Genomic DNA, 23,836 nt, shown 5'->3' with positions numbered 1-23,836 from the left:
GCCAGGGGGGGGGGGCGGTGGGGGGTGGGGGCGGTCGCCCCCCCCCCCCCCCAAAAAAAAAAAAAAAAAAAAAAACGCCGGCCAAAAAAAAAAGAGAGAGAAAGAGGAGAAGAAAAAAAAGAGGACGTAGGAAGAAAAAGGGAAAAGGAGTCGAGAACGGTACAACGAATCATCAAAGCTTCCGCGCTTCGCGCGGAAAGGGGGAACTTAGTTCAAATTTAGAATTAAGGGTCGGAAAAGGTACAACGAATCGTCTTCTTTCTTTAATAATTTAATGAAACGTCAAAACTTCGCACGAGAGGGGGGGGGGGGGGGAACAGAATTCAGACAATGATTAAGAGTCGAGAAAGGTACAACGAATCGTCTTCTTTCTCTAATAATTTAATAAAACGTCAAAGCTTCGCGTGAGAGGGGGAAGGGACTAAATTCAGACAAGGATTATGAGTCGAGAAAAGGACAACGAATCGTCTTCTTCAAAGCTTCCGCGCTTCGCGCTGGAGGGGGACTGAATACAGATAAGGATAATGGGTCGGGAAAATAGGTACAACGAATCGTCTCTTTTCTCTAATATTTTAATGAAACGTCAAAGCTTCGCGTGGGAGGGGGGAGGGACTGAATTCAGACAAGGATTATGAGTCGAAAAAGGTACAACGAATCGTCTTCTTTCAAAGCTTACGCGCTTCGCGCGGGAGGGGGGGGGGAACTCCCCCTCCCTGCACCCACCCCCCTAGGGAGCGCGCTTTGCGCGCTCTTTAAGTGATTCGCGTGCTCACTACCGCCCCCCCCCCCCCTAAAATGAAATCCTGGCTACGCGCTTGATGAAAAAGGCACTTATGAGAATGGAAAATGGTCATTTGTCGACGGAAAAAAGGCAACCATCAGATTTTGATAGGGGCATTTATGAGAAAGGGATAAGTTCCTTATAAGAAAGGAAAAGGGACACGTATCATTGTTAAAAAGGATAATTAATATGTAGCCCCTGTTTGGTGCTACATTAATATTATATATATATATAAAGTTATATGCATATTGTCATGTTTGGAATATTACATGTGAGTCCATGAATTGTATAACTTTATCCTATTCACCTGCATGCTCTTTACAGTGCAGTGATACATGGTACGTATATAATTATATGCCTATGTTCTATGCATACCAGTACAAACGTGTGCCTTGTATGGGGCATACCAGGAGAAAATTACTGTCCCTGTATTAGTCAGGTCTGGTCAAGCTTAGGACAAAGGGGAAATGACCATGGTTGGGTCACTCCATTCTTTTAGCCTATAGGTGTTATGGCCTATGAGTTAATGTACATAAGTCATAACTACATATTGTATTAATTATGATTGTTTAGTTTATCTTTCTCCATTTGGGAAAGTTATTTATATGATTATATAATGTTTCATCTGTATCAATGATGTGTGATGTAATTGTTAAATGCTTATCCTAAACATGTATTAATGAAAGCACTTAAGCTTTTTACCTCTTAGTTTGGAGATGGCATAACCCATGTCTAAATCAGCTATCTCCTCCTCATCATCAGCCTCTTGTGTCTCCAACCTCCTTTTAGACAACATCAAATTAATTGTCGCTGTCAATATTTAATATTTATTCTGTTCAGGTAAGCACATTATTACACTTTTTGAATACCTTACTCAATTATAATCAACTGTTGGCACTACGTATTTCTCAAGAGTGGATGGTTATGCAGCTGTGAGATTTAAACGGATTTTGTGTGAAGTTGTTGTAGAGATGGGAGATTGTGATAACCCATGCTGTTGAATCATGTGATGCTATTGAATCATTCTTTGAACTTGTAAACTTATTACTTTTTTCTGTTCAGGAAAGCACATTATTACACTTTTTGAATGTATATGGCTGTGCACCTAGCTAGCACTGATTTCATGAAAATGTTCTGAGTTGAATTTCCTGCTATATATGAAATATGCCAATTAAACCACGAACAGGTGTTACCCCAGTAATACTGTGCGGAGTTGTGCGATACGTTTTACATTCACCAGGGACGTGATAGAGAAGGACTTGAATCAAGCCGTTCTCCTTTGACCCCATGCTCCAAGCCGCCGGAAAGTTATGCGCTAATCTGCAGCTGTTGACCAGGTGGTGAGATAAAAGAGCGCATGAAATTTTAGGATTTAGAATTCCTACATCAGAAAATGGTATCACAGCAACTGTTCGCTGTCCCTTCCAATGATTTCTCATCCATTGTTGAATGTGTAAAGAGTAGAAAAAGCGAACACAAACTTGTGTAATTTCATTCTTTTTTAAACTTGAAAAATACAAAAAAAAACACGCGAAAACACGCATTAGCAAACTTAATGTTATTGAAGATTGTAAATCATGGATCAAATAACGGGACTTTAAAGCATGCACAAATTAGCGCATCATCCTAAAATATTGAGTTTTTGACAGGATGTAATTTTTCTTTTACCAACTCTGGCACACAATTAAAAGGCAGGACGGAGTTCTAAATTTGAAAATTTGTTTGATGCACTATTCCCAATAAAATTCCCATATAAAGTTTTTAATTTACACTGTAATTTTGCCGGTAATTTGATATTTTGTAATAAATGTAAAACTGGTGCCTGGCTTACGAAATTCTCCGCAGTGGAAGCGCGGTTCGGAGCATGGAACTTCAAAGCCAAGTGGAATGTTACACATCCCATTGTTACGCTTTAGAACTCAAGAATGCGTTTGAATAAATTACAAGAGTTTCGCCTCCTGTTCTTTCACCTCCCTGCATTCACCTACATACAAAAAAAAGTATAGAAACGCACTTCATTTTCCCAATCTTTGTCTTCAGCATAAATTATGCAATGCCGCTCTACTTCCCCATTTGCTGCGGGATGCAGGGGCGTTGTCCGACTAGTCTGCAGGCACAGACCCTAATTTGACACTTAATCAAAAAATCATTGTGCCTTGAGAGAAGTGTAGCCCAGCTACCTACTGGTTGTGCAGGCACAGACCCTAATTTGACACTTAATCAAAAAATCATTGTGCCTTGAGAGAAGTCTAGCCCAGCTACCTACTGGTTGTGTCAGGAGCAGCTACAGTCATTACGTCTATGCTACAGTACATGGCCTATAGTAGTCTTATAGTGCAGACTCACTTTTACGACTGACCAGGGTTTGTGCTTGCAGCTACAGTACATGGCCTACAGTAGTCTTATAGTGCAGACTCACTTTTACGACTGACCAGGGTTTGTGCTTGCAGACTATTGTCCGACGGTGATGTATACCGTTTTCATTCATATACTTCTTGATCTTGAACACCTCAGATCTAAATTGGGGGCCATTGTCCGATGTGGCTGACACTGGTATTCCAAATCTACAGAGCATATTTTCCAAAGCATCTATAATACGTTCACTAGTTGTGTCTTTCAATATTTCAACTTCATTAGTATCTACTATAATAGTCTATGCAGAACTACATAATATTTTGATGGAAGAGGCCTAACAAGTCAATTGTCAAGTCTTTCCATGGTTCAGTTGGCATTTGTGTAGATGTGATATGTTCTGGGTTAGGCATGGAGCTCGTTATTTAGCAACTATGACATGATCGACCCCCCTCCCACTCAGTGTTATTTAGGGTACGCATATATGCGTGTTCCCAGCACCCCCCCCCCCTTTCAGATAAGTCCGGTGTGTAAGGCCAAATTTAAAAAAAGAACATGTTTAGCGTCCTGCCTTTTTTTTTTAGGTTTAGGGTTAGGGTAAGGGTTAGGGTTAGGGTCACATGAAGACAAAAATGACCTTATGCAGCGGGGCCGAGTTATCCCCGGGTCCGCCTTAGCGACCCGGGGACAAGTGATGTATTTCGACTCGAAGAAATCGAACTTATTCAGTTTCTGCAGTAACCGTATATTCCTATATTGTTGTCCAGGATCCGAATAAATCACCGTGACATTTCTTGAAATTTAAGGGTAAGAATATTATTTGTCTTCGGTGCGATTGTATAGCAGGCAAATGTTGTTTGTATCGTTATTGAATGCATATTTATGTTGGGTCCGGCCGTCCGGGACCGTGCCCCGATGGAATGTAATTTGCATAGGCAGCTCGTACAGGTGTGCGAGCGTTTTTTTTTTTTTTTTTTAAATCTTTTTTATTTATTTTTTATTTATGTTTTTATTAAACAAATCAACAAGAATCACAATATTTACAAAAGATTTACATGATAAGAATATAAAATCTTAAAACGCCAACAACAACAACAAAAACAAAAACAAAAAAAAAGGGGCAGAATATTAAGTAACAAATTTAATATTGTTCAAGAACGAGCTCCGAGCTCAGTGGCGTCACATTGCCTTAAAAGGGCAGTCCACGTTCTCCGTTGTGCAAATCAACCTGGTGCAAATCTAAAAGTCCCTACTAGTTAAAACTCGAGAACGTGCTCCCGCCTGAATCCGCACCTGGGCCGACATAAATAAGCCAGTTCACGGTTGCAGTCTGAGCATGAGCAGGCAAAGGTCATTACAGAACAAATTTTGAAATACACGGAGACGAAATACTGGATGCGTGCTCATGAAAGTTATGTAATCATTATTCATTTATGCACAAGCAGTGCACTCCTTGATGAACAGGTGGAAGTATTCTTTGAATAGGGGAAACAAAGGCTATTTATATAGCACCTCCATTGCTATAGGAGTGATTATTTCAAAATGTACAAAGTGGGACCTCTTCTTGTTTTGAAGATCTATATTCGGGGTCATTGCAGTAATGTGCTAACCGTGAACTGGTCTATTGTTATACGGATGATAGGAAGACTCATCATGCGATTTATAAAACATGCAACAAATGTTCTCTTTCGAATAGTCAATAGAGACTTTCCAAATAAAGCCTAATGCAGTCAAGCCTGCTTTCATGACCACCTGGAGAGAAAGACCGGTGTTTGTTGTCTTAGTGTAGAAGGGGTCGGCATGCATCTGAACATAAACCTGCTAATAAAGATCAGAGGGGTGTTTCACAAAGACTAATATCGACTTAAAGTTGGACTTTAACTATGGCAGGCCATTCACGTCTCTGGTTGCTCTCACTATTGGTCTCTCAATTATGATCTTTAGATAATACTTTTTCCTTCAATAATGAACTATCAAAAAATTTAAATTCTGTAGATTTGTGTCCAAGATTTATACGTCTCTTGATAACCAATGCCGGGAATGTGTTAAAAGAACCAGTGGCAGGAACGGCCTGTTATAGTTTAGTCCAACTTAAAGTTGATCTTAGTCTTTGTTCTTATTCCTGTCTGCCATTGATCGATCTTCATAGAAGTTTCACTGTATTGTGATTGTTCATGTTATACTCATTTTCTGACTATATTTTTGGATCATTCATAAGTTTTAATGCTTATTATCAATATCATCATCTGTGTTTTTTAAAACTCAGATTGTGTCCTTTGTAGTTGTCTTATCGTTTCCTTTCATTATTTGTATTTAGACGTTCTGAGGACCCCTAGCCAGTGCTCCAAGCTAATTAAAATTATAGAGTATTTCTCGTGACTCTGCTCTGTTGGACCCATCACATTCATCCTACAATGGCAAAAGGTAAGTCCAATAAGGGAGTTTACAGATTGCACATGGTACAAATGACCCCAAATATCCAAAAATCTTTTACACATGGAGAAGTTCCACTTTGAGCACCTTAGAATAATTACTGCCAAAGTCCTAAATGTGCTTCATGAATACTTTTTGTTTGACCTTTTGAAAAGAATACTTCCACCTGCGTATCATAGAATGTACCGTTGGTGCATAAATGGATAATGTTACATAACTTTCATGAGCGCATATCCAGTATTCATCTCTGTGGGTTTTACAATTTTGGTACAAATGACCTCATATATTGTTTTTTAATAGTGATGAAAATGCATACAAATATATAATTGTATCTCAATTGGTTTTTTTTCTTCTTCTTGTTACCGGGTTGGATATATATTATATCTTGTACTCTCTAACGACGTTGTATATGCAATTAGCATTCTGACTATTGGAATACAATAATTCGTAACAGCTAAATAAACATTATTTCCAGGAAATGAAGCCTGGAGTAATTGTCACCAGACAAAATGTCAGCTGATCCAAAAGTCAATGTTTATTTCTAAATTTGTGTGTGTTTTCTTTTCCTCTCTATGCTATGGTATAGCCAATGAGGTTGTGGAAGAGTCAATCGATGTCATCATCAAAGTAAGAATCACTTGACCTTTAACCTTTCTAGACAATACTTTTGTTCACTGGCCACTGCATTCAATATTAACTACCATGGCAACATCACTCAACAGCCAATCGAATCAAAGTATCCATAGAAGTTAATCTTGAATATTAATGCACTTTACACAATAATGTGGCATCTATGTTGTATAAAATCCATTCTAATCCAATCAAAAATGATATTTGGTCACTTTTAGCTCATATAGTCTCCACCTACTTATAAATTACTTTAAAGCCCCTCTAAAGTGCTGAGAACCCCAAGTTCGCTAAAAAAATTGGATTGCAACATTTCACTTAAATTGTGCTACGATGTAAAAGAGGATGTCGATTAACATTCAACTCTGTAAGGATTTAAAAAAAATGTGTTTGAAGACGAATAGTGATGAAAAATTACAGTACCTGTGTTTTATTTTGTACGCAGAAAACCTAACAGTAAATTGTGTATTCTTTCATCCAAATTCGTCTTCAAACACATTTATTCTGAAAATCCATCCTGTGTTAAACAACATTCTCTTTCACTTATATACAATTAAAGTGAATTTTTGACATCAACAGTTTTGGACTCCCAACACTTTAAAGAGGCTTTAAGCTACTTGTAAATAAAATTAACAACCATTATACATACCCCTTTAAAGTTGGGGTTTTTGTGTGTGTTTTTCGAAACTCAAGAATGAAATGTGGACCGGTTAAAGCCCAAGTCCACTCCAAAAATAACTTTCTTTCAATAGAAGCAGACAAATCAGAGTTACCAATCAAAATAAGTTTGAGCAAAATCGGATAACTAATAAGAAAGTTATGAATTTTTAATGACATGAAAAACTTTGAAAATCACTAGACAAATTGGCAACTCACTCATGAGTCTATGACGTAATGTCCTCACTATCCACTAATTATTGTCTTTATATTGATGATATCTTATTTCTTCACACCAGCATCCAAGTAAGATTAAAAGTAATATGTTTTTGTGGGATGCAATAATATAGAGTAATTTTTTACCAGTTAAATCACTTTGAAAAATGTGAATTTTGATAAACTATTAGATAAAAATCAAAATTCTGAATATACAATATTCAGAAAATAGTATAAATTCTTCAAAGTTCAAAAAAGATTTTGTGAAATGTCATGCACACAATATGATACAAATCAAAGGGAAATTAATGGGATTAACCTAAATAAAGCAATATAGTGAGGACGTGACGTCACAAACTGATAACCATCTTGGCAATTTGTGTTGTGGTTCTAATTTGTTTCATAGTTTTACATACTTTTTCAAAAAATCATAACTTTCTTATTAGTTATCCGATTTTGGTCAAACCTTTTTGGATAGGTTTGTCTGATTTTTCTGCTTTTATTGAAAGTAAGTTTTCTTTTTTTCAAGATTTTATTCATTCCATTCAATAAAAAAACATATATGTATATAAAAAAATAACACAAGTATATATAAACAAAAAAAAGAAATACAAGTTATACAAACATCAGAAGGTCACTGATCAGTACATTTAAAGGTAAAGAAATCAAATGGAATTTGGGTCACTGCAAAAGTTCAAATAAGTTTGAACTTGTCGAGGCTGTGCCAAAGGTTTGAATTATGTACATAAATAATTTACTGGACAATAACAAAACAATACAATACGAAACAAATATATATATATATATATATATATATAAGTGAAGAAGGAACAAAAAAACAAAAAAAAAATGAAATTCTTGTTATCACATAAGATAGTATACAGGGGTTATGTACTCGCTAATAAATAAGATTTGAGTTTCCTTTTAAATCCATTAAAATTTCTAGTTTGACATATTTCCTGAGGGAGTGCATTCCAGACAAGAGGTGCAGTATGTTTAAAAGAAAAGGACACAAAGTTTGTTGTACATTTGAATATATGAAATTTCTCTCTATGACGAGTGTTATAGCTATGGATTTCATTGTTAAAAGTTAATAGCACTTGCAGATTTTTAGGCAGTGATGTGTAAACATATCTAAAGAGCATTAATCCTAATAAATACTCATTAAGCTGATATATATCAAGTACTTTCAGTTTGAGAAATAAAGGTTTAGAATGTGCATGGAAATAAGATAAGGTACAGCATCTAACTACTCTCTTTTGTAATTTTAAAAGTTTATCTAACTGTGATGGATATGTAATTCCCCAAACAATATTTCCATAACTAAGATGAGGCAAAACTAATGTATTATATAGCAGAATAAGAATTTCTTTAGGTAAAATATAACGTAGTTTGCTAATGATACCAACACCTTTTGAAGTCTTATTAGTTACGGCAAGAATTTGGCTATTCCAAGATAAGTCTTCATCAATTACAATACCTAATTTTTTTTGTAGAAATGACTCGTTTTATATCAAGTTTGTTGATTTTAACTACCAGATCATGTGCATTGTTTCTGTTCCTTTTTAAATTATAGAAGTATATATATACAGTTTTTTCTACATTAATAGATAGCTTATTTAAATTGAACCATGTAGATACATTTTGTAGTTCAGTATTAAGCATAATTTGTAACTGTGTAATATCATTATGACTAATCAAAATGTTGGTATCATCAGCAAAAAGTACAAGTTTAAGAACAGATGAGCGATTGGAAAGATCATTAATATAGAGTAAAAAAAAGCAACGGACCCAGGATTGAACCCTGTGGTACACCACACACAATTTGTAAATTATTTGAAGTAACATTGTTGAAATATACCACTTGATTTCTATTTGTTAAATAATTCTCAAACCAAGTTAAAACAAGCCCGCGAAATCCATAATTTCTCAACTTATAAAGCATTATATTATGATCAATTGTGTCGAAAGCTTTGCTTAAATCTAAAAATATTCCGATAGTGTGACATTTTTTTGCAATACATGAAATCAAATAATTATGCAAATCCATCAATGCCATTTCAGTCGATCTATTTTTCCTAAAACCATATTGGCATGAATTCAATATTACATTATCACTAAGAAAACTATGAACACGTGTAAATACAATTTTTTCTAATACCTTTGAGAAAAAGGGTCATATAGAAATTGGTCTGTAATTCAATATATTGCGGTTATCCCCCTTTTTGTACACTGGGATTACCTTTGCAATTTTGAGATTTTTAGGAACTATTCCAGTTGATAGTGAAAGATTGAAGATATAAAGTAACGGTTTGGTTATGTAAAATATAACTTTCTTTACAACAATGGAACTTATGTTAGCAATACTTGTGCTTTTACTCTTCTTTATTCCGCTCACAATATTGATTAATTCGTTTTCAGTAACAGGTTTAAAATATAATGACTTTTTGCAGGGAGGTGGTAAAAAAGATTGATAAGATATGTCACTATCAACTGGAAGAGTACTTGACATAGATGGACCAATGTTGATAAAAAAATTTATTAAATATATCAGAAATATCTTTACTATCATATATGTCACGACCATCTACATTGAAGCTAGCAGGTATTTTATTTAAAGATTTACCTAGAATATCTCGAATAACATACCAAGTTTTTTTCATATTACCTTTATGTTTTTTAAATTCATTGAAATAATGTAATCTTTTAACTTCTTTTAGACATTTATTTACACTATTTCGACATTTTTTGTATCTCATCTTGTTATTGTTTGATGGACGTTTACAATATAATTTATACATTATGTTCTTTTTATTTACCATCTTTTTTTTGTCATCCAAGGTTTTTTACAAATTGTATGTTTTTTTAGAGAAATATTTTTTACTAAGAAGTTTTTCTCATATTTGGACAGAAATTGTTTCAGAAAGTGTTGATAAGCTATATCGGCATTTGAACAATTATACACATCTTCCCAGACTGTGTTATCTAGATCTTGCATGAAAAAATTTATGTTTTTTTTATTAATAATATATCTGTGAATATTATTATTATTTGTATTATGATGAAGGTTTTGGTTAGCCGTTATCTGAAATACTGGCAAATGGTCGGTCACATCAGTGTAAAATATACCCGATGAAATATTAGAAGATAAATTATTTGTAAAAATATTATCTATAAGAGTAGCGCTAGTTTCTGTTATACGTGTGGGTTTATCGATTAATGGTAAGAACGATGATGCATATAATACATTAAAAAATTCATTAACATACTGTTGACTATACATTAATAAATTCATATTGTAATCACCCATTATATACACCAGTTTATTTTCATTGCTTAAAATTTCAAAACAATTATCAAATGTTTCTATAAAATTCTTAATACTTGATTGGGGCTTTCTATATACAATACCTACAATAATATGTTTACCTTTTGGTACATGTATTTCTATAAAAAGTGACTCATAGTCATCAGAATCAGTTAGTATATGTTTTCTTATATCAAAATTTACTGTATTAGAAATTAAAAGTCCAACACCGCCTCCTCTCCCTACTCTCCTATCTGTATGAACAAATGAGTAACCATCAATACAAAAGGTACTCAGATTATCACTATTAATCCAAGTCTCGGAAAAACCATAGACTGTAAAGTTTCGAGATAGAGAATGTATAAACTCTGATAAAGAACTGAAGTTCCTGTTGAGACTGCGAGAATTGAAGTGCAATAGACTAAAACTATTTTCAAATGTTTGAAACACAGATTTAAATTCACATTCAGTATAATACTTGCATTCTATTAGGTTATTAAACATATCGTATGAAATATTGTATTAATTCTTGTCATATTTTTCATCAGAGTCATCATTTATTGCGCAAAAGACATTATTAAAATTGTTTACTTCATGTATTATATGATCTTTGTTCTCTTTATTTGTATTGAGTTCAATAAATTCATCATCTGGTAATTGTTGAAAAGGGAATGTATAGTATTTGCATAGGAAACACATCTGGCAGAGTGATCAATCAGTTGATGTACATATACCTATTGAATCATTGCAAGTAACGCAATGTCCAACTTGACATTGTTTACATATATTTAATTGGGTCTTCACTGAATTTGGACAGACACTACAAAACATTGGACAACAAAACAGGTTTAAAACGACTAAAACATATATCAATATCAAAGTACAAGGACGTTGAAGTTCTAGCAATGCACCACGCTGAATAGAAGCACTGGGTTACTCAGGCACTATAAAGTAGATGCTTAAGTCATTTCAAGTCACTTTCGTTGGTGATTAAAGTGCGGGTTCATAGAAAATCACAAATACGGCAAATAGCGTATTACTAGAAACTGGTAAGCTATAAGATGACTATTATGCAAGTTTTAGGTCAACTACATATCGGGTGGTTTATAAAAATACAAATAAAACAACCTCCATAGCATCTGGGATATGCGAGAGATTCGCCGGAAAAAAAAAGTTTTCATGCCGTCACAATATGAACCAACCCTGCCCAAGCAGACGACATCCCATAAAGAATGAACATAATTGCAATGCTTATATTTCTCAAATTATAATGAGTTTAGTGTATATAAATGTGATGGAATTTTACACCATTCAAAAAGGGATATGACCCCCATTCTGATAACTAAATTCTTTTGTTTGTAAATACACAGGATATGGGTTAATGAACGATCAAAGAAACCACACTTTCAAATTAAAAAACCTCCGGAATGATAGCTGGACGTCATTATTGTTCCCTCTTGAAACGCCGAACCTGCCGCGGTGTATGCAGCTGAAAATACAATGGCGTCTTATTTTGTTTACAAGCGACGGATTCCTTTTTTTTTTAATCCTTGCATTTTTTCATTTTCATTTTGCCTGAAGGTATTGAAGTAAGAGAAATAACTGAAGAAAAGATAACAAAACAGGCACTGAAATTGTGTGAGATGTCATGGGACATCGTCTGCTTGTGCACATCATGTTCAACATGTGACGTCATATCTCAGCAGCGACCGGGGAGCTTTTCAGGTGCTATGTCGGGGCTGTATCCAGGAAGCTGTAATGAATGGAGATCCCGTCCAAGAGGCCCCTTTGAAGTCATCCGTGGCACCGCGCGTATTTTGTTTCCCCTACCGTAATCTCCTTAATCCCCCTCCGAAACCCTACAGCTCCCTAGTGGCACTAAGTCCTCCCTTTCCACACACAGCCTAGCCCAGCGAACACGGCGGCTTTTGCTTTGCCGGCCCGTATCTGGGGTGAATAGTGATGATAACTTGACAACTTCTAGCCCTTAATCAATAAATGCGCAAACATATAACACAATTTCACTTAGTTCTTTAGGAAAATAAACCTTTTGACTACCTTCCTAGCAACGTACAAATTTCGGAAATTTTCGGGAAATGTCAATAATTAGATGAGAAAATCATGATGATGAAAACCTTTCATTCGCTCTAACTCATGATTTCCTTGGTCGATTTCGCTAGTTGAAATGGTCATGTCCTCAGTAGAGCTATCCTAGAACGGCAAAAGCATTTGATGACTAATAGAAAGTTGCATTGGTCATATGTTGTGAATTCTGTATTTTATATGTTATAGCTAAATACATCTTCACTGAACATGACTTAATTTGTCGGTGCCACGCATGGCTTCAAAGCTCGATGCTTGCATATTTTTGCAAAAGAGTGAATAGAGAACTTAGGGAAGCAGATGGCGTTGCGTAACATTTCGTACTATTTGGAATGCCAGAGAGGAACTGTGCATTGATATGGACAGCTATTGATGGCAATGATGGCTGGAGAGGGTTACATTTCTTTTGTTAAGCCAGGTTAATCTTGAGTATTTTTCCCTCGGAAAATTCTTTCGAGACGGTATCTCCATTCATTACAGCTTCCTGATAGGACCATGCATGGGCGTAAATCTGCAATTGATACCTATTGTTCAGGGGGGATGATCTATTCATTTAACCCCCCTGAACAATAGGTATTACGTAAGGATTTACGCCCATGTATAGGACAGACAAATGTTTTCCAATCCAACTTCATGCACAACAATATAGGATTATACGGTTACTGCCGAAACTGAATAAGTTCGATTTCTTCGAGTCGAAATACATCACTACCATATTTAAAAGCTTTAGGGCGCGGCAAAAGTACAGTGGTCCTCATCCGGAAAGAAACTACCAGTCACTGTCGGTATATAGGCGCATCCATGCATTATTGGGTATTCAAAGAATTATTGCGCACAATCTTTTAAAAGGATATACAAGTAGGGCGTTGAACAAACAGCAACCACTTTGAGACTAACATCCACAGTTGATTTAGAGGCCTTCAGAGTGACAAGAGATTGGGTAAGATTCAGACTCTCCTAGAACAATTACTTGTGATAAATTTGATAAAGGAATAGGTGAGTCGAGTTTGCACAGTACAATAATACTCCAGACGGTGGCGCTCATAGCAAATAGTCGAATTAGAAGAAGAAGAAGAAGAAGAAGAGAGCCCTCGATCGAGTTTTCATGAGCCATTCTGTCAAGTTAATTTTTATTTTCTTGTGTTCTATATCTTTTGTACCTCTATATGTGATCCTATGTATGTGAGCTTGACAAATCAAATCAAGAAGAAGAAGGAGAAGAATCCCCTTTTTTAGGGCGCCATTTCTACGCAAAAGTTCCGCCTATTATCTATCCCCCTATAATTATCATGGGATTTTATCAAACTTGTACTTATGACGGTTTCATAAAACGATGCAATGGATAGTAATAATTCATTCAATATTGATTAGCTAACATGTATTAATAATAATAATAATAATAATAATGATAATAATAATAGTGTATCTTTAGAGCTTTTATGTCTGTCAGAATTGGCACTCTTGGCGCTGCATAGCCTGTGGGCCGACACAGGCGCGGATCGAGGAATTTTGGAAGGGGGGGGGGGGAAATGAAAGACGGACAGAAGCGAGTTGCGCAAACAGGGGTGTCTGAGGGGGATGTGCCCCCTTAACTAAAGAAAATGTCAATTTAGAAACTCAATTCACGCAATTTGGTGAATAGTCTTGTTGTCAACATTTTCATTATAATTATTGGCTTTATTTTTTCTCTACAGTTGAAAAGAAAATGTCAATTTTGAAACTCAATTCTTGCGATTTGGTGTATAATTTTTTGGCAACATTGTCATTATAATGGCTGTCATGAACACCAGGGGCCCCTGTCCAAGGCGGACCCCTGGACCCCATTAGTACAGATATAAGTGGTCCCCCAGAAAAGCCCGAAGTTGTGTAAAAGTGTCCCTGGAAGAGAGTGTGAGCTTCCATTGCTCGAGACGGGCATCTGGAAGGTTCTAATTAGGGACTTTTAGATTCTGCACAACAAAAACGTGGACTGCCCTTTTAAGGCAATGTGACGTCCTTTTAAGGCACTGGCAGTGGCGTCACATTGCCTTAAAAGGGCAGTCCACGTTCTCCGTTGTGCAAATCTAAAAGTCCCTACGCTAAAACTCGAGAACGTGCTCCCGCCTGAATCCGCACCTGGGCCGACATAAATAAGCCAGTTCACGGTTGCAGTCTGAGCATGAGCAGACAAAGGTCATTGCAGAACAAATTTTGAAATACACGGAGACGAAATACTGAATGCGTGCTCATGAAAGTTATGTAATCATTATTAATTTATGCACAAGCAGTGCACTCCTTGATGAACAGGTGGAAGTATTCTTTGAATAGGGGAAACAAAGGCTATTTATATAGCACCTCCATTGCTGTAGGAGTGATTATTTCAAAATGTACAAAGTGGGACCTCTTCATGTTTTGAAGATCTATATTCGGGGTCATTGCAGTAATGTGCTAACCGTGAACTGGTCTATTATTATACGGATGAAAGGAAGACTCATCATGCGATTTATAAAACATGTAACAAATCTTCTCTTTCAAATAGTCAATAGAGACCTTCCAAATAAAGCCTAATGCAGTCAAGCCTGCTTTCATGACCACCTGGAGAGAAAGACCGGTGTATGTGATTGTTCATGTTATACTCATTTTCTGACTATATTTTCGGATCATTCATAAGTTTTAATGCTTATTATCAATATCATCATCTGTGTTTTTTAAAACTCAGATTATCGTATCGTTTCCTTTCATTATTTTTATTCAGACGTTCTGAGGACCCCTAGCCAGTGCTCCAAGCTATTTAAAACTATAGAGTATTTCTCGTGACTCTGCTCCGTTGGACCCATCACATTCATCCTACAATGGCAAAAGGTAAGTCCAATAAGGGAGTTTACAGATAGCACATGGTACAAATGACCCCAAATATCCACAAATCTTTTACACATGGAGAAGTTCCACTTTGAGCATCTTAGAATAATAGCTGCCAAAGTCCTAGATGTGCTTTATGAATACCTTTTGTTTGACCTTTTGAAAAGAATACTTCCACCTGCGTATCATTGAATGTACCGTTGGTGCATAAATGAATAATGTTACATAACTTTCATGAGCGCATATCCAGTATTCATATCTGTGGGTTTTACCATTTTGGTACAAATGACCTTTATCTGCCCATGCGCAGATTGTATCTGTTAACTCCCTTATTTGGCTGTGTCGTCTCCATGTTTTCATTTTAAGATTCCTAAATCATCATTCGTAAACGTCATCACGCAGATTACAATGAGTTATTTGTCAAATCTTTCGAGAAACACCCCCAATAATAATAATAATAATAATAACAATAATAATAACCGTAATAATGTTTATTTTGATGATAATAATAATAATTATTAAAAAAGATTAAAAATAATAATGCTAATAATATATTGTTTTTTAATAGTGATGAAAATGTATCCAAATATATAATTGTATCTCAATTGGTTGTTTTTTCTTGTTACCGGGTTGGATATACATTATATCTTGTACTCTCTAACGACGTTATATATGCAAGTAGCATTCTGACTATTGGAATACAATTATTCGTAACAGCTAAATAAACATTATTTCCACGAAATGAAGCCTGGAGTAATTGTCACCAGAGACAATGTCAGCTGATCCAAAAGTCTATGTTTATTTCTAAATTTGTGTGTGTTTTCCTTTTCTCTCTATGCTATGGTATAGCCAAGACGGTTTTGGAAAAGGAAATCTATGTCGTCATCAAAGTAAGAATCACTTGAACTTTAACCTTTCTAGACAATACTTTTGTTCTCCCCCCAAGAAAATATATATAAACATAAAAAACAAAAAATAAAATAGAAAAAACAATTATTAAAAAAAAAGTCTATCGCGCTCTCCCGAGGATCATGTATTTATTGTGTACCGAAATTGTTTCATTCAATGTAATTCATGAAAAAAGAATATATATTTCACTTTTAGCTCATATAGTCTACACCCACTTATACCCCGCTCACAAGCTATAGCTTCTAAAGGGGTTCTAAAACCATTCAGTTTATGATGTAATCAAGTTAGAATATGTTGATTGATGTACTATTACCAGTCTCTTTTTTATGTAACAGATTATATCATGCTTTGTGTGGTTTTGAATAAAATAAAATACATTACTTTAAAGCCCCTCTAAAGTGCTGAGATCCCCAAATTCGCTAAAAAATTGGATGGCAAAATTTCACTTAAATTGTGCAACGATGTAAAAGAGGATGTCGATTAACATTCAACTCTGTAAGGATTTTTAAAAAATGTGTTTGAAGGCGATGAAAGAATACAACACCTGTGTTTTGTGTTGTACGCAGAAAACCTAACAGTAAATTGTGCATTCTTTCATCTAAATTCGTCTTCAAACACATTTATTCTGAAAATCCTTCCAGTGTTAAACAACATTCTCTTTCACTTATATACAATTAAAGTGAATTTTTGACATCAACATTTTGGGCTCCCAACACTTTAAAGCGGCTTTAAGCTACTTGTAAATACAATTAACAACCATTATACATACCCCTTTAAAGTTGGGGTTTTTGTGTGTGTTTTTCGAAACTCAAGAATGAAATGTGGACTGGTTAAAGCCCAAGTCCACTCCAAAAATAACTTTCTTTCAATAGAAGCAGACAAATCAGAGTTACCAATCAAAAAAAGTTTGAGCAAAATCGGATAACTAATAAGAAAGTTATGAATTTTTAATGACATGAAAAACTTTGAAAATCACTAGACAAATTGGCAACTCACTCATGAGTATATGACGTAATGTCCTAACTATCCACTAATTATTGTCTTTATATTGATGATATCTTATTTCTTCACACCAGCATCCAAGTAAGATTAAAAGTAATATGTTTTTGTGGGATGCAATAATATAGAGTAATTTTTTACCAGTTAAATCACTTTGAAAATGTGAATTTAGATAAACTATTATATAAAAATCAAAATTTTGAATATACAATATTCAGAAAATAGTATAAATTCTTCAAAGTTCAAAAAAGATTTTGTGAAATGTCATGCACGCAATATGATACAAATCAAATGGAAATTAATGGGATTAACCTATATAAAGCAATATAGTGAGAACGTGACGTCACAAACTGATAACCATCTTGGCAATTTGCGTTGTGGTTCTCATTTGTTTCATAGTTTTACATACTTTTTCAAAAAATCATAACTTTCTTATTAGTTATCCGATTTTGCTTAAACCTTTTTGGATAGGTTTGTCTGCTTTTTCTGCTTTTATTGAAATTTTTTCGAGTGGACTTGTCCTTTAAATCAGGGCCTTTAGAGAATCCGTGCCCTCTAATAAAATATGATCCAAAGAAATTTAGTCGAATTTTGATATATCTCCTCATGCAGGCATATAAAGATGACGAAGATTACGCAGATATCGACGATTTGGACGAGAAACTGAACTCATACAAAGGTATGTTTTATTCTCCTCATATTGTGTGATTTCATATTAAAAAACAAAAAATTGTTTTTTCAATTAAGCAACATTACTTCTGTAAACCATAATATGTTTCAATAAAAAGAAAAATTACTTCTTGTTTTATATTGTTACTATTGATTTCCTATAGTGTAATTGAGCACGGGTTATCAGGGAACGGTAGCACTGTCACTTTGTCAGATATCATGGTCTTTAAAAGAGAGATACGAAAAGAATGAAAACAGATATCAAAAGTTAATAGATCTTCTGATACGAGTTATAAATGATATAATGATAAAGATGGTGATGATGATGACGGTGGTAATAAAAATGGTGATCGTAATTATGGTATAGTGATGGTTAATTTGATGATGATGATAATGATGATAATGCATGATGATGATGATGCATGATGATGATAATAATAGTGATGATATACCAGGAAGATCTGGTCTTTAATTTATCTTTCAGAACAGTTCATGGAATTCGATGAAGATTGCAGTGGAGATATCGGTGAGTAATGCAAGTATACTCGGCGGCGTATATTTTTTCCCCATATTCTCTGCCTCGACGCTAATATTCTTTTGCATGGATGTTTTTGCCACGGTCGACCCAGGTGTAGGAAATATTACGTGGTAGGATTTATTCCTGAATGCCCTGGGCGTACGTTACAGTTATCGGAACTAAAGCCGCGGACCCCCCCCCCCCCCCCATGTCCAACGTTATTTGGAAGCGCATCAAAACTTTGTAACATAAATTTTATACAAATAAAACACAGGTGTGAGTGCGTTATGGTCGATGTAGCCTATAATCTAGGTGGAGTGCCGAGCTTTTTTCTTTGCTGCTAGACTAACCCTAAGCAGAACGTCTGATACGGCGAGACTAAGAACCCTGAGTCGCGAAGCGGCTCACCGCCTATAATCACTGGTCTAGCTAATCAATATTCATATATATTCAAAATGGCGGATCTATGAATCATTCAACAGCCCTACCAAATAAGGTACACCTATGTTACGTTCGACCAATCAGATATAAGAAACCGCAACGAAAAAAGATTGCGCATAGACTCTTCTCCGTACGTGTTTCTGATTGGTTGAGTTCATTTCGTATTCATGAGGTTTTTTCGTACGAAAAACTGCCACGGATTCATGGTCGATAATAAAAAAAAAAACGACTAAAGCTAGACCAGTGATTATAGGCGGTGAGCCGCTTCGCGGCTCACGATTCGTAGTCTCGCCGTATCAGACGTTCTGCTTAAGGTTAGTCTAGCAGCAAAGAAAAAAGCTCGGCACTCCGCCTAGATTATAGGCTATGGTCGATGCAGCGCTAGAGGGTATTCACTACGGTGCAATAAAATTGACGAAGCGTAGCCGAGTGTATTTTGTGAATACCCGAATAGCGCTGCATCGCCATAACGTCACGAACGAAAACCTGTGTATTTTTTGTTTCATAAAATGGGTCGACAATCTTACTTAGTAAGGCGGTATTAAACACTGTAAACCTGCAACCTTCATAAGAAATAACGTGTGCACACAGTACAGACGATCGCGGCAGCAATATAAATGGCCTAGCTCGTAAACAAACGGTGCAATGCATGGTAAACATCCATTGATTTACACGCAGCGTGCATTATGCTTCTTTGTTGCGCACTTTGACAATGACAATTTGACAATGACAATGACAATTTATTTTCATGTCACCCACATTGGGGTATTGGAGAAGTTTACAATCAGTTTGAATTTGTTAATTTAACATCGTGAAATATACAATACAAATAGAATTAAAGGTAAAGACCGGTTATGGTCATGCGATTGCATGGTGAAAGAAACGTTGTGGAATCGATCAGAAAAGGTTGATCATCTAGCATCTAGCATCTGCAAGGTTCTGGAATCATCAAAATGATAAGAAATTTGGCCCATTCTTTGTAAAGTTACAAGCACTATAAACAGAAAGATGTATATGGGACTACCCTATATCTCTCACAGACCATGAGAGAAATAAATTTACCAAATATATGAATTAGTAGGCGGTTTCCCGGCAAATTTGTTATCATCATGTATTAGTCAAAACATATTCTTTCACATGATTGCATGGTAAAGAGAGCTTCCATTTCATTTTTTGAAATTGGGGCGTTTCCAATACTGGTCTTTACCTTTAATGTTAATCCATACAAAATAACACTTTCGACAATAGTGAGACAAATTATGAAGATAATGATAATAACAATATTGATGATGATAATAATAATAATCAAAAACAAAACGATAATATTAATTAAAACGATAATTAATGACGAAATTAATGGAAGCAATAATTTGAAAAGGAAATTACTGGCACCAGTAAATTGATATCTGAATTAATGAATTACTGAAAATATTCTTGATATCAATTTAATAAATTGATATAAGACAAAAAAGAGAAAAAATTAAGTTAATATTGAACTCATAACATGTTTTTTGCACATACTTAAAGATGAAGTTGAGTTCTGGTCATGCGATTGCATTGTGAAAGGAACGGTGTGAAATCGACCAGTAAAGGTTGATCATCTAGCATATAAGAATATGTGTGTATTGCAAGGTTCTGGAATCATCAAAATGATAAGAAATTTGGCCAAGTCTTAGTAAAGTTACAAACACTATACACAGAAAGATGTATATGGGACTACACGAACACGTGGCGTAAAAAACCTACCCCCGAGTTTTACGAGTTACATGACATATTTAGAATATAAAGGCATTTGAAGAGCCATGCTTTTCAGGGAACATGTCTTATCTGATGTTCTTCCACACTTGCATAATAAGAATGATAACGCTCACAAATTATTTTTCACCTCTTCCCAGAACTCAACCTTCTCTTTAAAGTGCGCGTATGTACACGTATGTGCGCGTATGGCTAAAATATTAATGCACGCATACGTGATCCATTTTGACGCTTCTCATTGGCTACATTCTAAAACCCATTTTATAATACGCGCAATTCAAGAATGGAGTACTATTATTGCACAAAACTATCATGTCTGATTTCTGTTCGCCACAGACCTGATGGAATTAAAAAGGATGATGGAAAAATTGGATCAAGCTAAAACACACCTTGAGCTGAAGAAAATGATTGCTGAGGTTGACCGTCGAAATAGTGGATCTATAAGCTTCAACGATTTCGTATTCATGATGCTGGGCAAAAAGTCAAGTATTCTGAAAATGTAAGTAGTCATGAAGACGCGCAGGAAACTGTCTGGCCCGAATTTACAAAGGAGGTTTAAATTTAACCTATGGTTTAAACCCTCATTTACATAACCCATGGTTTAAAATAAGCGCAAATTAAGCATACTTTGCCTTGCGCGCGTCTTATATTGGACCTCCGACTTGTGTCGCGCTTATTTTGCGCTTATTTTAAACCATGAGTTATGTAAATGAAGGTTTTAACCATGGGTTAAATTTAAACCTCCTTTGTAAATTCGGGCCTCTTTATTTAAATATAAGTAATATTGATGATGATGATGGTGATAATGATCATGATCATAATCATAAACATGATGAATCTTAATCCAAGTCTTTAAAAATTCAACAACCAATCAGATGATACTCCGGATAAATGTTAATCCCAGTCTTTAAAAATTAAACAACCAATCAAGATTAAAAAAATAATTAAAAAAATGATGAAAAAATTAATGATGATAATGAACAAAAGATATAAAGATAGGAAGAAAGGAGAGAGAAATTGGAAATTCAGAGAATAAGAAAAAGATGCCTCATCCCGGATTCCCCGCCCCCTCCATAATTGATTTTGTTAAATGGCATTTCATTCAGAGAGTAACATCAACGCTACGCTGCCCCTCAGCACAACTGTACAATGTACACGTTTATTTTTTATTTTTTTATTTAATTTGATTTTTTATATTAATTTTTCCTTCCCCTATTGATTTTGTTCGCTTTGCAGGATACTTATGTTTGAGGAGAAGAAGAAGGAGCGCGAGAAACCCACTGGTGAACCCCCGAAAAGGGACCTGTCATCACTGCCTTAAAGGGAAACCCGACCTTAAAGGAAACCGAAACCCAAAACAACAATCGTGTCTTTTCTGAAAGATACTTATATGTTTAATAAGATGACCTGAACAAATCTTAACCAAAACGTAACAGAAAGCAGTAAATCACAAAATTCTTATTATAAAATAAGCTAGTCTGAAAGAAAGCAGACTAGGTAAGAAAAGCAGACTAAATGGCTTTCACACTTCTTCCAACACACAAAATGAATAACATCTGAATTATTTCATAATATATAACTCAGGATGGTCTTGTTTAATAGAGAACTGTTCATAATATGCTACCTTCAATATACTGTGCTTAGTGCCCCAAAGGAGAAAGCGCTTAGGACATCGTAGGAAAATCCCTCAAAATTTATAATAAGGGAGATAACATATACAATCTGCGCATGGGCAGATAAAGGTCATTTGTACCAAAAAGGTAAAACCCACCAGAGATACATACTGGATATGCGCTCATGAAAGTGATGTAACATTATTCATTTATGCACCAACGGTACATTCTAAGGTACGCAGGTGGAAGTATTTTTTTCAAGAGGGCAAACAAAAGGTTTTCATGAAGCACATCTAGGACATTGGCAGTTATTATTCTAAGATGCTCAAAGTGGAACTTCTCCATGTGTAAAAGATCTGTGGATATTTGGGGTCATAACCATGTGCTATCTGTAAACTCCCTTATAGAGAGCTTTCCTTTGCCCTTTCAGTTGCCATTTTTTAACAGCGTAATCCAACAGAGTGACGAAAGTTTTGAACAAATCGATATATAAATCGGGAAGTACATGAATTAAATGTAGTTACTACTGTGATCGAATAAAATTTGATACTTACATATTAAATCAATTAAGTAATATAGAACTGAATTGAAACGTGATAAACTAATAGTGAATAAAAGGCGGTAAAACAATTGTGATGTGACGAAAATAAAAAGTGCAAATAACAGACTAAGAATAATTATGTTAGCTATCTGTACCTGAACGTCTGAAAGGGAGGTGCCCCTTTACACACTATCTCATTCATCTGCTATGAATAATAATAACATTTCAATAGTAAAAAATACACTTTGCACATATTATGTACGGCTAGGTCGAATAATCCATAATGCTTGTCCTACCTAGCAACAGCTAATTTATAAAGAGGGGAAACCCTAAACGAGGAACAGAGGAAAGGATAAGGATGCAATTACACTTTAATTGTTTTTCTTCTTCAATAATTAAATCAAGATATTGTTACTCATACATTGGCACTTTATATATGTATATATATATACATATCGTGTATAACTTTTCTGTATCTAAGATCATACCTGATAGAGTCATTTGTAAATTGTTTGCGGCATTGACGGCATAATCATCTATACTTGGAAAAGAAAATGTAACATTTTAGATGATTTTGAATAATGTTGTACTTGTACTGAAGTTCAGACTGTCAAGGCTATCGTAAGAATGATCACTGAACAAACGGGTATACAAGGTTCTGCTGTAGCAGGCCCGTAACTAGGATTCTACTGTGTGTGAGGGTGGGGGGTGCAGACATTACATTACATGGGTTGGGGAGGGTCTGGGAGGGATGGGAATTTATTTTGCATTTTTCTATCTGAAAATAAAGTTTTGGGTACATTATAAAACACCAAAACGGTTCCACTAATAACTGTTGTTAGTGTGCTAGCTATATAGCTGTGGCGTGCATGCCGCACTGATATTGTTGTGATGATGATGATGATGATGATGATGATGATGATGACGATAGCGATGATGATGAGGATGGTGATGAGAATAGTGATGATAATGATGATGATGATGATGATGTTGATGCTGATGATGATGATGATGTGGACGGCGATGATACGGTGAAGGCGAAGACAAAAGAGAAGAAGAGGTACGAGAAGAAGAAGCA

At 35.3% G+C, this 23,836-nt stretch overlaps 1 protein-coding gene across 3 annotated transcripts; it reads left to right on the top strand.

Annotated features, from left to right (window-relative positions):
• The first annotated feature begins 6,169 nt into the window (after positions 1-6,169).
• On the top strand, positions 6,170-23,575 carry LOC105441261 (allograft inflammatory factor 1-like). Of its 3 annotated transcripts, none has more exons than XM_030989668.1 (7): positions 6,170-6,193; positions 15,211-15,317; positions 16,164-16,204; positions 17,835-17,901; positions 18,376-18,417; positions 20,941-21,103; positions 21,841-23,575. In XM_030989668.1, exons 2-7 carry the CDS (start codon positions 15,308-15,310, stop codon positions 21,923-21,925), a joined length of 408 nt encoding a protein of 135 aa, XP_030845528.1. In that variant the 5' UTR covers positions 6,170-6,193; positions 15,211-15,307; the 3' UTR covers positions 21,926-23,575. The 3 variants fall into 3 exon arrangements, with proteins under 3 accessions (XP_030845528.1, XP_030845527.1, XP_030845529.1); XM_030989667.1 differs by lacking the exon at positions 6,170-6,193 and adding an exon at positions 13,203-13,416; XM_030989669.1 differs by lacking the exon at positions 6,170-6,193 and adding an exon at positions 13,203-13,472.
• Positions 23,576-23,836: the final 261 nt, after the last annotated feature.

Source organism: Strongylocentrotus purpuratus, unplaced genomic scaffold (assembly GCF_000002235.5).
Source record: "Strongylocentrotus purpuratus isolate Spur 01 unplaced genomic scaffold, Spur_5.0 spur5_scaffold_18, whole genome shotgun sequence".
NCBI lineage: Eukaryota > Metazoa > Echinodermata > Echinoidea > Camarodonta > Strongylocentrotidae > Strongylocentrotus > Strongylocentrotus purpuratus.
This window is presented reverse-complemented; position numbering and strand designations above follow the sequence as displayed.

Excerpts from the sequence above, each read along its gene's own strand:
- LOC105441261 (XM_030989668.1), top strand. Across the intron at positions 17,902-18,375 it reads GAAACTGAACTCATACAAAG|AACAGTTCATGGAATTCGAT; the intron begins GTATGTTTTATT and ends TTTATCTTTCAG. Across the intron at positions 21,104-21,840 it reads AAGTCAAGTATTCTGAAAAT|GATACTTATGTTTGAGGAGA; the intron begins GTAAGTAGTCAT and ends TTCGCTTTGCAG.